Consider the following 15273-nt stretch of genomic DNA (forward strand, 5'->3'; position numbering starts at 1 on the left):
TAGATACACAGATACGCTACATTATTTAAATCTATATATGTTATATATGCAGTATTTAACATTATGCGCGATAGGCTCGACAAACCATTGAATCTCACGAGCAAGGCTAGAGTAGGATAGATGGATTACAAACAGATGATAGAACAGAAGAAAACATACAAACGAAAAAAAAAAAATATGATAACTAAGTAACGTTATTATCGTACAAAGACGAGCGATTTGTTATGTGTTCAAAAAAAAAAAGAAGAAAAAAAATGATGAAGCGGAAGGGTAATAGGGAGGCAAAAATAGAGTTGATTTCATATATAAAAAGAAAAAAAAAACGGTTGCTCAAGGCACTGCCACATCTCAGTTTTGATTTTCTACCTGAAACATGGTGAGACAGTACTTATAGTTTGATTAGAGTAACCGTGAATTACACACATTCTCACGCATTTTCGAGACACTATAGGTAGCGGGAAAGAAACACTGATTTATCCGTTTTTTTTCTTTCGATAACTTATCCGCGCAAAAAAGTATAAAAACGAAGAGATATTTCGAGTAAAAAAGGAAAAAAAAGAAAAAAATACAGAAGATCGTGAAATAGCTGTTAAAACGAAGTGAAAAAATTTAAAAAAAGAGAAAAAAGAGATGCCCCAAATACCCAGAAACGAATACGATTAAAGATATACCTTAAAAGAACAAAAAAGAAAAAAAATAAATAAAAATAAATAACTAAATAAAATAATGTAATAATGAACGAGAAATTTGTTATCTCATATCTCGCATATTGTAGCTATTATTGTCTATTTAAATGAGGAAAACGGAAAACGATAACGAACCGAAGGTTTGTGGCGCTGTGATTTAGATATCGCGGCAAAAAAGTATAATAGCGGACGAGTAAGAAGCTTAAGAGAAATAAGAGAAAAAAAACGAAAAGATAGATAGAGAGAGAGAGAGAGAGAGAGAGAGAGAGAGAGAGAGAGAGAGTAGGAAGCAAGGAAAAAAAAAGAAATATATTTGAGGGATATGTAGATGAGGAGACGACAAAGGCCTAGAACGCATATAGATTACCCGTGAGTCGTTACGAAAAGAAATATTAATTTATTGAGAGAAAAAAATGCAAGAGTGCCTTCTATTTGTTTTCGTGATTGTATTGTTGAACATTTGTTGTGTTACGTTCCAAGAGCCTCTAATGTTGTTATAAGAAAAAAAAAAACATGTTTGAAGAATGTTGTTCCTCTATTTATTTATTGATTTACGGGCTGCACAGGCCCCCAAACCAGCACCCAGCGAATTTGAAAGTGTGAAAGTATGCTGTTAGGAAAAGAAAAAAAAAGGAATTCGGGAAAGAGAATTAATACGAAGCGTGATGATTTTACGGTGATAAGATAAGGAGAGAAAATGAAGCAGTAGAGCAAAAGGAAAACATCGCATACGGCATTCGAGTCGCATGACCCCTTTTTTCTCATTATATTATTCGTAAAGAGGAAACGATATTATTAACATATGTTAATCGAAGTGGGATAAAAAAAAGATTAAAAAAAAATAAAGAACAGAGCAGCTCGTTTCGGCACCTATTTCTATGTATAATACACAAGAAGATATCTCAGCAATATACATATATAAATATATACATATAGATATATTATAAATATTAACGAACGAAGAGAAATAAAACGTATACCAACGGTATATGGAATGCGAGTGCAATAGGTGCGTATTTGGGTGTGCGTGAGCGCGTATCTGGATAGGTGGCTGTGATTATTGCGTGCAAGTTGGAGAATACACAAGAAGTGGAGAGAGTTACGTGTGTAAGTGCATCAATATTGTCTCTCACACACACGAAAAGAGGAAAAAAAACACTACACACGTATATTTCATACACGCAATACATACAACGCATACATACCTACATATATACACACATCTAATAACGAGAGGTAATGCGAAAGCGAAGTACGATTCTATGTTCAGTTTGGTACTGGTCTAACGAGCGAACGAAACGTGTTAGGAAGCGAATCGTTTAATTGCAATTATTATACATGTACTAAATTTAACGTAGAATGGTGCTGATTAACGATATAAAATATAATATATACTTCGCAAAGTATATTATAATATAAAAGAAGTCTAAGATAGATATTAGTGGGTATGCGTAGTTGAATATAGGAATATAATTGATGTATATTACACACATACACACACACAGTGTAAGCGGTGTGCTTTCTACGATTGTGGACTACTGTACATTTATAGTATATGTTATATGGAACAGGTTTTTGTTATTCCACCAGCAACTAGCTTATTTTGTACTAATTCGGTTTTTTTTTTTAATCTAAATTTCTATCGTTTGTAGTATACTGCCGAGATAAGATCAGCAAATTTGCAATAAGTCAGTATTGTTAAATGGATGGTAATGAATGGTAATGAGCTTGTACAGTGCAGTTTTAAAAGATATACTGATAAATTTTTTGTTTTCTTTACAAGTCAGTAATGATTATATTATGATAGTCTGTTGTAGTTTGAAAATTATATATATATATATCAAGTATTGTTGAGTTCACTTATTGAAAAGGAATAATGATACTTTCCACAATCTATAAAGCATGCCTCCTAAAACACAGAAATTGATGTATTTAAAAAAAAAAACATAAATTATACATAAAATGACATGTAGGTTGTATGACAAAAAAAACTAAGTACTCAATGATAATAAAAAAATATATTACATATAAGAAATGCATATATTTAAAAAAAATAAATAAAGACATTGTGCATGAACATTATATAGATGGAAGAGCCATAGCAAGAAAAGATATAGACTAAAATAAGTGTGAATCTCTCCTGCAAATATATAATAATAAAATCTCATTAAAGATATAAAATATACAATGCTCCAGTATGCATACATTGTATTTGTGAATTTACCTTTCTTGTTTAGTTCAATCTGTTTTTAATTATTTCTGAAACAACAAAGATAATCTGTTAGTAAGATTGATATTGAAAACGCCTTATTCTTAAATATACTGGGTATTTTATTCAATATTTGTTCCAATAATACATTTAACAATTAAATCCTATTTAGTCTTTTCATTTGCTAAATAGATAATATAATTTAAGGTATTTGCACTAATACACTGTATTAATTCTATCGTATCACATGATTTACCGTAAAGCGGAAATCTAAATACATAACTGATTCAATATATTGGAGTATACATTTTATATATTCTGAATTAATAAAGAGGAGCATATAAATTGCACAATTTCTACTTCATTTTATTGGCGTTATATGAATGTTATAAATCTAAGCAGTTTTCCTTAATACTAAGAATTGAATATCTTGTTTTGATACTGTATGCAATACTTTACTAAGATCACATTAATCATCATAGTTAATAATTGTCCTTACTTCGGGAAATTAATCCCAACTACAGTATTTAATGCTCATATTTTAGAATTTCTCTAAAAATATTTTTTGATAGTACAATTATTAAAAATTTTCGAAACTTTAAACATGGCAGTGCGAAGATAGTAACACTAACTTAGTTTTACATTTTATGAATCTACTCATTTTGAATCTACATATTTTAGAAATATAAATCTTTAAAAAAGTACACGAATATTATGAATATTTAGCGTAATTCATCTCGAAGTATTAAGTAATAAAAAAAAATAATTGTATTCAATTATCAAAATGGTTTGATTAGAAGTTTCCTTAAAAACGTATAAAATGTCAAAAGTTTTTATAGAGTACACTTATACCTAAACATTAAAAATTCATAAAACGGCAATTACAAATGTAACAATCTAACATATGGTTTCAGTTATTATGTTCACGCCATTTATAATTCAGTCGTCATATGCGATGTTAGTGCTTGTACACGAGTAGCGTTACAACTTTTGCACAGTACATGGTCGTCTAGAGGGTAACAGCCACGTCCCTCAGAATCGGAAGATAAAACCAATCCACAATCCTCGCATTTGTAGCAGTGAATATGGAAACTACGATCCAGCGCTACAACACGTACAGTTTCATCCTGTCCTGGTTCTGGCATGATAGGTAACTTACAAACGCAGCAACGTGGTGCAAATTTTCTGTAGGATAAAAATATTCATTTAGGTTCATAAAATTAATCCTTGTGCTAGATTATTTAAACTGCTACTTACTTATGGAAACACTGTATACAGTGAATCTGATTTGTAGCATCCACTGTAAATGGTATGCCATCTAAGCTTTGACCGCAAACTACGCACGTAAAACAGGACGGATGATAAGGTTTTCCTGTAGCTCTTAATATTCTATCAAGTATTGGTCTCGTGCAAACACAACACTTTTCCAAAGTATTCAAGTAATCTTCCTCGCAATAGGGTTTGCTTTCCAAAGAATAAAACGGTTTACCCTGTAGATTGACTTTGCAAACATAACAACAGAAGCAGTCGATATGAAACACTTTATCCATCGCAGAGCAACCGGTACCTTCTCCTTCAACCTTACGACCACATTGTGCACAAATACCATATATATCGCTATCTTCAGAATTATCCTCCATTCCTTGGACTAATAGATCAGTCAAAACGTCCACCTGAAATAAATGTAACTTAAAAAAAAAATCTCTTTGAAATGAAAAAATTAACATGATCGATATAATTTTAACATGCCTCCTTTACTGGAGACACCTTTCCTTGGGGTTGAGTGGATGTAGCGGATCCATAGCCAGAATACATGGAATAATTGCAAGATAATTGTGATGGTGGTCTAGGATTAATTGGTTCATATATAGATTCATAGGTTGAACTGGATTGCGAGCTTGAACCATAGATATCATTTGGATAATTATCAGAGGGAAAATCAGTTTGATACGTTGCGCGTCTTAATTCGCTGTAACTAGATGACACAGGACTTGGTGGGGGTGGTAATTCCTCCGGTGGTGGCGGAAAAGAACTACCTGGTACACACGGAACATATTCCGAAGGTTCTGGTGGTGGTGGTAAGTCATCTGCAATATAATAATTATTCAAATTGGCAAACAAATTAGTGAAAATTATATTCTCAAAAAATTGTGTTTCAAATGAATCTTACCATTACTATGTGCAGAAGGAATGTTACAATATGTATTTTCTGGTTTAGAATTCCATTGTATATTGCTATAAATTATATCTTTTTCAGTTTTAGCTGCTTTATTCACTGGCATAGGTATTGGAGGATCTATATTGCTATATACAACTTTTCTTGTTGATCTTAAATGATCTTCAACTGGAACTTGAGGGGCAGGCATATTTCCAACATTTGAGTAATAATTTTTTTCATCATATCCATATTTTGGTTCAAATTTTTCATCTGATTGGTGTACATAAAAATTTTCATTATTTTGATAATTTTTAGGAACATCTTTTCCATTTGTGGAGGATGATAGTGAAAAATCATTTTTCTCTATATTCAGTGGCACATATGGTGAAGGAGAATTCACATACAAATTTGATGATTTTTCATTTTGTCCAGAATTATTAAGTACTGTACTATAAGATGGTACAGATGCAGCCTTTATAGTGTAACTTTGTGGTATCTGAAAAATATTTTATACAATCAAGTTTTACATAACAAAATTGTTCAGGAAATGTATCAATATTTTTATCTTTACCAGTGATGTTTCCATATAATAATGGAACAGTCATGGAAAAGAAATATAAAATATCATTAATAGTAAAGTAATTATATAGCAATAATTATTCATTTTACCAACCTGTGGCTGTGATTTTTTTGGTTTTGGAGGAACAGCTGGACCTATTTTTTTCCCAGACTTGATAGTTTTTACATTATCCCCATGATTAATTTGCAAGTTTGCAATTTGTTGTTCCAAGTTACTGACATTAGACATTTTTCTGCAAAAAATAACAATACATATTTGAATTAACCAATTTTTTATAGAACATGTAAAAATTTAATAAGAATATTATTTTTGTTTCATTACATCTAAACATATGCACTAGAATAGTGATTACAATTATGTAATAGGATATATACTGATCTATACGAACATATATGCTCGTTATCGCGAAAAATTATCATCAGTTTAATTTTATATCTGTCAAGTAAAAGTATACACCACCTACCTATTATAAAATGGAGTTTATACCACTTAAAAAATCGGTAAATTCACCTGGTGAGTTAGCGAATCGTATTTTCTTTTCAAATGTTATATTTCACTTTTTAAAGCTCAAAATTAACCAGTTTTTGGTCTCACAAAGTCGTCAGATATATTCCACGGTCAACTGTGATCCAACCGAATGGCTGACTCATAAATTTCTTATCTCATTGCTTTAGAAATTCCTTTACGGTGACTTTTCGGACCCAACCATAGCCTCTTCCACTTTTATAATATTACATTCAGTCAATCGAAAAATAGTCCAAATGTTTACTGATTAAGCAACAAATAAGTCATCGACAAACTTTGATGTGTATGAACCGCCTCTCTAATATCTTCATGCGACTATCAATTTCTACAACTAAAGTACCAACTTTGTTTCCGAAAAAGTTTCACCACGCCCTAAATCGTATACCACTATGCTGTACATCGTCTGATAAACTAATTGAATTAAAAAAAATCACCTTGTCAAGTATGATTATTATAAAGATGCTTGACGCACACGTTCAACAATAGCGTATGAAACTTTCAACTTCGAGAGGTTGATATTTATCAAGGTAAAGACTCAAATATTTCTAGGATTTTTATGACGTTGATCTGAAAAATTTGTTATTTCGGATCTGAACCAGTGGTTTTGCCATTTGACAAGACTAAACAAAACTAAATTGTTTTTTTGTCTTATTTTGTAAAGTTAGTTCCTTTCAAATGCTTAGAAAATAGTTTGAACTATGCAGGTTAGTATTGCGCGCCATTTTCAAATATATACTGTTTCAATAGTGGAATCACAGAAGAGGTATAAGATATTATACCTGGTCGGTAAATATTCAGATCGTCATATAAGGATATGAAACATTACTAAATAATTTTTCATTTGAATGTCGTTCGTTTCGTAAAAGATCTTTCACAAAAAATTTTGTTGTGTATTTACCACGTAATAGCAACGCAGCAATTGCGAATTTTAATTCTTCAAGTGATAGAAATGTAATTTTTAGTTTACTTCGTTACAACTGGTTTTACATTATCTATGACACTGTGGTTAGACGTATCATATTAAAGAATGCGAAATTACTTGCGTTCGTAGAAAAAAACACGAAATAACCATTAAGATTCATGATTTATGAGCTAATGAATTTCATGACTAAAACCAAGTTTTTCCGCATAATAAAATCAGACAAGATAAGAATTTCCTCAAAGAAATAGTTGAAAAAATGGTCTTAATTACCTCAATTAACCTGTACACGATGAAAACACTTGCATGTCGAGCAGTTAAAAATTCTTGCCCCAGTTTCTACTTCTCTTTTTATTTTTTCTCTGTAAAACAGTAAAATAGTTATCGTGCAACATTCTACACGTAGAACAAAAGATTTTTCTGTCATAATTCCTACCACTGTTAAGGCCATTTACGCTTAAACCTAGAAAAAATCATAGGATTTTTTCAATGTGGAACTTGCAAAGAATCTAAAAGGTATTTTTTCTGTTTTTTATCAAAGATTACACGTAGGTTTTAATGATTACGTATATTAATACGAAACGAAAAATAGATATTGGTAAATTAATGTTTACATTAATACGATTTCCAATTACGTTCACAGATTAGATTACAGTTCAGAGTATCTTTACATTATATCTTATTTTCCTTTTGTTCATTGCCCTTAGCACGTGTATTGGTTGCTAACATTTTTGTTACGTTTATTTGTATTATTTTTATATATCAATTTTTCTTAGAAGTTATTATTGATTTAACCTGATCTTGAAGCATATCTTTATCTTAAACGTACATTCGAAAACAACGTTATTGCGATTTTCTGAAGAATTTATAGAATTTAAATTTTACCAAGTCAATTGCGAATCGCGATAATGTTGGGTAATTACGGTTACCACGGTACTTACGAAAGAATGCCTAACTGCACACGAAAGAGCTTACGTAAGTTGAAAAGTATGGAAAAGAAATAGAAATTTAAAATTAATTTTAAATATAAAATTTACAGAATAGATCGTTACAAATTTTTTTATTAAATCTTCGATTTTCTTTCCAAATGTGCTGAAGCAATCTACATATATTTGTACATCGATGACTATACGAGAATTATATTAAAACGAAAATGTTGCATTAATAAACTCGTCTGTTTAAATGGTAGAGAGGTTATCGTAAGATCGAAAAGAAAAATAAATCCGATAAATGAGAATAGTGTACATATTTATTATATGATTTCGTTTAGTTTTCCCCTTTTGTTGGGATTACCATGATGATTCATTAAACATTTGAAATTACTTTGAAATTAATCGTGAAAAACCACGCGACTGTAATTTTTATTCAATTATTAGAAAATTACAATTGGACAAAATAATTAGACAATAGTATAATAAGTTAATTTCGTGTAATAAAATTTCGTGCATAAAAAGTATTATATAATTCGTGACTGTTGATCATTAAGTGCTATCTTATATCTAATATGAAAAAAAAGACATTTGTCATTCTGATATTCGACGTTAAATATTTGCACTGGATTGTCCTCGATACAGAACGGAGTCAGTTACATACGGCAAACGATCATTTGTCATGTTAAGTTCACATACTTTTGCAAAAGCACGTTTATTTAAAAAGCAACATAGTTTTTTTACTATCAGACGATCGTTGTTTTTTCTTTCATCATTAAAAAAAACCGTTTTGACAAAAGTTCGAAGTAAAGGTACTTCATTTATCTAATCGTAGATAATTGAATTCTGATATTAAAATACGTGAGAATGTACAGAAAGTTAAGTTTATTTTTATCATTAGATGATCTATGGAAGTGATTATTATTACTACTATTACTTATATACGTACTTCTGTCTCAAGTTTTATCCTCCGTTATAAAAGATCTCTTAAAAGTGATTTCCCCTAATTAAAAAAAAAAATGATTTTATCACCTTTATCTTTTCTTTTTATGATTACATTTATATCTATCGACGAATTAATATTTATCAGAATGTTATAAATGTAGTGACAATAATCGTTATCAGATATGAAAATGCTGATTGAATTTCTTGCGGTTCCTTTCGTCAATGAAATGAAAAGTACTACGCGTTCACAATAAGAATGGAAAATGATACAGTTCCAGTTTTACGTCGCGTTCACTTTCCGAGAAACGTTTTCGGTTTAATTTAACGATTATCAAATCAGCCGAACGAAGATTTGCCGTGCTAATGTGACTAAACGAAGCAAGTAGGCTCCAGTGTATTAAGGTTGATTAAAGCATCAGAGTCATCTGTGATTTAAATGACAGTTCGGCTGACTCAGAAACTTTAATTTAAATGTCCCCCGCAGAAAACAGCTGATAAAGGACTATAAAGGTTCTTGAACTCGTAAGGAAGATAGGAAAGTGTAATAATTCTTATCTTGTATGATTTTATTTATTTTAACCCTTTAATAGTGTATTCAAAATGACGAAATATAGATTGAAAATTTGTTTGAAAATTAACAACAATTGTCATGAATAATGTACTATGTGTTTTACTCTTTTTTTTTTTTATTACCTTTCGTTTAATAAGTAGTTCTAAAGTGGTATATTTTAAAACACATATTAGGTTGGTGCATACGAAATGTCGGATTTTTAAATGAATATTAAAAAGTCCATATCTCCTTTCAAAATAAGTTTATTTAATCAAAATAAGATCCATTTGCTTCGATACACTTTTCCCAAGGAGATTTTAACGCATAAATGCCTTTCTTAAAGAAGTTCTTATCTTTGGAATCAATAAACTCTGTTATGGTAGTTTTAAGATTGCTTTGGTTTTGAAAGTGTTCGAAGTGCTTAAATAAGTGAAAATCTGTTGGGGATAAATTGGATGAATAGGGTGGATGTTGCAAAATTTCGTACTTCAATACATTCAATTTTGTAACTGTTTTTTGTGATGTATACGGTCGAGCGTTGTCATGAAAAAGGATAGAGGCCCATGTCGATTAATGAGAGACAACTGTAGAATTTTTAACTTTTCGTGCATTTTTTCGTGTCGCAATATTGTGTTGAATGGTCAACCTCCATTCTGATAGCAAATTCCCTTGATGATAAACGTTGATTCATTTCCACCAATGACTTCAAAACATCATTATTCATTATCCACAAATGTCTCAGGTCTTCCGCGCGGCTCATTTCGAAGAGAAAAATCACCAGAACGAAATTTCTTAAACCAACGTTGTACTTTTCTCTCATTAATAGTGTTCTCCCCAAACGCTTAGTTTATATTTCCTGTGGTTTTCACAGCATTATTGCTTTAAATTCGTATAACAAAATTGTAGGAAAATCAACAGAATTCATACTTGTAGAGTATTCAAAATAAATGCTAAAAATAAACGATTTTATAGAAACTTTTTTTGGCAAAATATCTTGATGATAGACAATAAAACTCCAAAAGAGGTTATGTCATAAACATAAGCATAACACAAGCAGGGAGACAAACGTTTGCCTGTAATAAAAATACGACATTTCATATGCACCAACCTAATAATATGTGCATTATAGGCTTACTTTGCCGTGAAAATCTCTCAAATACGTAATACTGTTAAAGGAGGTATAAAGACAATTTGATGAATGCATTTCAAATGCATCAGGCACGTGATGAATAAGTAATTGTAGTGGCATAGATACGAGTTCACAGATATTTGAGGTCGTCTAAAACTTTAGTAGTTTTTCCGCTTGTGATAACGAGAAATATCTTGCAAGAGTTATTATGTTTAATTATTCTGCTGTCATAATTGCATGGGGCATCCCGTGACGTTATATACTCTTGTGCGTGCCATTTGAGAATTCTGTTCACGTATTTTGAGTTACCGATTAGTTTGGACGTCCCCGCCAGTGATCACATTCAACTAATATTATACAGAGAGGGGGAAAATCCGAGAAAGATGGTTGTAAGTCTTGTTCATTTGCTTTGTTGCAATAGTTGATGGTTCCAGTTAGTCAGTGATCGCCGTGTCAGCTGTGCTTCGTGTTTTCTTTCAGTTATGTGTTTGTTTTAATTTCGTAAATTGTAGCCTTTTTTCTTAATTTTATGGTAAAGTAACCCTTTTATCAGTTTTTTACATTTGTTTCAACATACTGTTTCTTTCAAAATGAGAATTTGATGGTTTATTTCTTTGCTGATTGATAACATGTTACATGATTAATGATATTAAAATATGTATCTGGTGTTTAATTACATATTTAGTAGAAGTGGAGTATGCATTGTCGTCAATGCAATATTATTACACGTTTCCGTCGTATCGATCATCGCGATAATTGGATTACCAAATTTAAAGAGATTTTAAAATTACATTTTATCTAAATCAGTGGGTTATTATTTTATTAACCTTATAAAGTACTATTATATAAAGTACTACAACATGAAATATATATGTTTTTATATTTTATATACATATTCTACATCAAATATATATTAAATATACATTTTCAGACGGATCTTATCTGTATACCATGCAGAATAGTTACAGTACTGAGTCCAATGATTCAACAATCACAACAGTGCCTTATGATCATAAGCAGGGAATACAGGAAAATGCTAGAGCAACAGAAAGTACATGTTTAGCACCCAATAGTAATCAGGCATACTTTGCTGATGAAAAAATTCATATACCAGATACAATAAATGTAACATATATTTATGTCAATGCAAATTCAAATAATTAATTTTTATGGTGACACGTATTTTTTAATTAACTTGTTTCAATTTGGTTTTTGCAGGATACTTTTAGTTTTAGAAAACTATGGGCATTCACAGGACCTGGGTTTTTAATGTCTATAGCATATTTAGATCCTGGAAATATAGAATCTGATTTAAAATCTGGAGTAACTGCCAAATATAAAGTATGTAATTAGTTAAAATTTTTGGTATATTAAAATATGATTGTTTTTTATTATTAAATTTTTTTGATTATTTAATGCATTTTTATTTTTCTATTAGTTACTATGGGTATTATTAAGTGCAACAGTTCTTGGTCTTATTATGCAAAGATTAAGTGCAAGACTTGGTGTAGTAACAGGTTTGCATTTAGCAGAAATGTGTTACAGGCAATATAAAAGAATACCTAGAATGATTTTGTGGATAATGATAGAAGTGGCCATAATTGGAAGTGACATGCAAGAAGTAATAGGAACAGCTATTGCTTTGTCTTTATTAACAAACAAAGCGTAAGTGATGCAATGCTTTTTTTTTTTTTTTAGAGTTGTACTTTTATGTCATCTATTTTCAATTACAATTCACTTAAAAGTATTTTTCATTAAAACTATTCACACATAAAATATCTGTAATTCAATTTAGGATTCCCATATGGGCTGGTGTACTTATAACAATAATTGACACATTTACATTTTTACTATTGGACAAATATGGCTTAAGAAAATTAGAATTCTTCTTTGGGTTTCTTATCACAGTAATGGCTGTAACATTTGGTTATGAGGTAAATTTTGGTAGTAAAACAAGAAAATAAATAAATAAATATATATGTATATGTATACATATACATTACTTTTATGTTTTAGTATGTTGTTTCATCTCCCCCACAAGATGAAGTGATAAGTGGAATGTTTATACCTCGGTTTAGAGATTATGATAGGAATATGTTATTACAAGCTGTAGGAATTGTTGGTGCAGTCATAATGCCACATAACTTATATCTTCACAGTGCTCTTGTTAAAGTAAGGAAAGAACAAAGAGTATAAGTAATCTTTTTCATGAAATTGAAGAAGTAGGCATTCTGGTGTTTTAAATATATATGAAGTATTAAACAGATACTATAATATTTTGTAATTTTCAGTCAAGAGATATTGACCGCAGAGACTCCCGAAAAGTAAGAGAGGCAAATATGTATTACTTCATTGAAGCTTGTGTAGCACTTTTGGTATCTTTTATAATTAACGTATTCGTTGTAACTGTTTTCGCAAATGGGCTCTATGAAAAAACTAATTCAGAAGTTGTGAGTATACAAAACATTAACAATTCTAAAGAAATTTTATAGTATAATTTTGAATATACTTTATTCACTATATTTTAGTATCAAGTTTGCGAGAAGAACGATTTTGCTATAGGAATGGAAACATTCGACGGAGTAAGTTAAAACAAAAAGTGATTGATTTGAATTGATATATCTTTTTAACAATTACTTGGTATTCTTAATACATTTCTTTTTGTTAATTACAGAAAGATAATTCTACTATTTCAGTAGATCTTAACAAGGGTGGTATATTTCTCGGTTGTGCCTTTGGTGCGGCTGCAATGTATATTTGGGCTGTAGGTATTTTTGCTGCTGGTCAGTCTTCTACAATGACGGGAACATATGCAGGACAATTTGCAATGGAAGGTTTCTTAAACCTTCAGTGGGCTCGTTGGAAACGAGTTCTCTTCACGCGAATGATCGCTATTGTTCCAACTTTTCTTGTTGCATTTTTCAGTGACATAGATAATCTAACTAGCATGAACGATATCTTAAATGCTATCATGACTCTTCAGTTACCTTTTGCAACTTTGCCAACTATAGCGTTTACTAGTAGTACTCAAATAATGGGTGATTTCCGAAACGGATTGTATGTTTCACAATTTTCATTTTATGTTTGATTTTTTATGTTTACGTGATTTTTAACACATTTTTAATTTTCAGAACTAATAAAATTATTGCAACAATATTATCTGCTCTTGTAATATCTATAAATATATATTTTGTAATAAATGCTGTCCAAGAAGAGTTGCCACATCACTGGGCAGTAATACTTGCAATTTCTATATATTCTATTTTGTATCTTCTATTTTGCGTTTATCTGACAATTCATATGGCTGTGAATATGGGTGCAACTTCTCTTGCTAACCATTGGGTATGTATTAATACTGATATTATCTGTTATTAATTATTTTATGGTTAACCTTTGTTGCAGTTTGTAAAAAAATATATTGGAAGTCCTGTAAGTACAACGCTTGGATTATCAAATCCTGCAATATACGCGAGGTAAGAATTGTATACATTTTGAATGTCACAGGACCTTGTTAGCTAATTTAATTAATTAATTTGTAATACTAACGATTTAGACATGGAAAAAGAAATTGCTTTTTCATTTATATAATATGCATACGAACATTGTAATTAACCGTATAATGTAATATAAAGTACGAATTTTCTTAGGAAACACATAGTAAATAATAACTTATACTACTGAATTATTTTTGTACAAATTTTGGAAGTAATTATTCGTTTGTTTACTGTGCAATTCACATAGTATAATTACTTTACCCACATATTTATTGGAGGTGTTATAATCATTTGCATGTGTATACTGTTGCTTAAGAATAATCTGCTGATTGGTACATTATACTTGTTATAACACATCATTATTATGTATTCATCAAAGTAACAACGATTTTTGATGAAATGTAATTTTTTAACTCCCTTTGTATTTATGATTTTATATAATTGATAACTATATCAAATTGATAATATTATTAAATTTTGGGATTAAACATCTTTATTAAGTGTTTGTGTGTATGCATGCATACATGTATGTATGAATATCTTGAAATTATACTTATGTTTACACATTGAATATAAAGTGCAAGTATGAGGTTGAAAACATTTGATTGCAAATATGTATGCTTGATTAACATTATATGCATTTTATAATAAATATTAACAAGCGCATAATGCGAAAGCATTGTGTTGCTTTTTATCATTCTGAATGTCTGGTATGGTATTATATTTAGTAATAGATAAATACTAAAGTAGTTTTATCCTTCTGGTATAGTTTAAACATACAATCAATTGGTTTTTGTGTCATTCAAACTGAAAAGTATTTGTCAAAAGGTGTTTGCACAAAATGTACTTTTCTTATATTTATTATTAATGTAACTATTTAAATATGCTGTATATTATAGTTAAGATCTCGAATTATTCCTTTTTCATTCATAGCTTCTTCAATGTATCAGAAACATCATTAAATACATAATCAAGTCTGCATTATGAAACCACCATTAGGAATGTTAAAAAAAATGTAAATTTGCAAAAAATTACATCCTCTATCTTCAACCCTACGTATGGTATGTACTCGTATTAAATTCATATGTTTGTATTCAATAATTTGTTTGTAAGATATGAAATTTTTATCATTATTTAAAATACACATAG

At 30.1% G+C, this 15273-nt stretch overlaps 2 protein-coding genes across 7 annotated transcripts in view; one reads left to right on the plus strand and one right to left on the minus strand.

Annotated features, from left to right (window-relative positions):
- Positions 1-3827: 3827 nt before the first annotated feature.
- Positions 3828-6178, minus strand: LOC108578901 (lipoma-preferred partner homolog). Its single transcript, XM_017942317.1, has 6 exons — positions 6097-6178; positions 5727-5865; positions 5066-5549; positions 4645-4982; positions 4153-4568; positions 3828-4080 (listed from the first exon to the last, which is right to left on the minus strand). The coding sequence occupies exons 2-6, from the start codon at positions 5859-5861 to the stop codon at positions 3828-3830; spliced, it is 1626 nt and encodes a 541-aa protein (XP_017797806.1). The 5' UTR covers positions 5862-5865; positions 6097-6178.
- LOC108578899 (protein Malvolio) overlaps positions 6069-15273 on the plus strand; it is an 11776-nt gene continuing 2571 nt past the window's right edge. Inside the window, exons 1-12 of one of the 6 annotated variants that reach the window (XM_017942312.1) lie at positions 6069-6146; positions 11562-11755; positions 11849-11971; positions 12069-12295; positions 12426-12564; positions 12647-12802; positions 12922-13080; positions 13159-13212; positions 13305-13687; positions 13762-13972; positions 14033-14103; positions 15058-15113. In XM_017942312.1, the coding sequence (XP_017797801.1) occupies positions 6107-6146; positions 11562-11755; positions 11849-11971; positions 12069-12295; positions 12426-12564; positions 12647-12802; positions 12922-13080; positions 13159-13212; positions 13305-13687; positions 13762-13972; positions 14033-14103; positions 15058-15094 (1794 nt within the window). In that variant the 5' untranslated portion in view covers positions 6069-6106 and the 3' untranslated portion in view covers positions 15095-15113. Of the gene's footprint in view, positions 6147-7540; positions 7594-10781; positions 11020-11057; positions 11163-11561; positions 11756-11848; positions 11972-12068; positions 12296-12425; positions 12565-12646; positions 12803-12921; positions 13081-13158; positions 13213-13304; positions 13688-13761; positions 13973-14032; positions 14104-15057; positions 15114-15273 lie in introns of those variants that run through there. The other 5 variants (XM_017942311.1, XM_017942315.1, XM_017942314.1 and 2 more) reach the window with 5 other exon arrangements.

Source organism: Habropoda laboriosa, unplaced genomic scaffold (assembly GCF_001263275.1).
Source record: "Habropoda laboriosa isolate 0110345459 unplaced genomic scaffold, ASM126327v1 scaffold62, whole genome shotgun sequence".
Classification (NCBI taxonomy): Eukaryota; Metazoa; Arthropoda; class Insecta; order Hymenoptera; family Apidae; genus Habropoda; species Habropoda laboriosa.

Excerpts from the sequence above, each read along its gene's own strand:
- LOC108578901 (XM_017942317.1), bottom strand. The coding sequence starts at position 5,861 with ATGTCTAATGTCAGTAACTTGGAACAACAAATTGCAAACTTGCAAATT. Across the intron at positions 5,550-5,726 it reads CAAAAAAATCACAGCCACAG|ATACCACAAAGTTACACTAT; the intron begins GTTGGTAAAATG and ends AATATTTTTCAG. Across the intron at positions 4,081-4,152 it reads TGTATACAGTGTTTCCATAA|AAAATTTGCACCACGTTGCT; the intron begins GTAAGTAGCAGT and ends TTTATCCTACAG.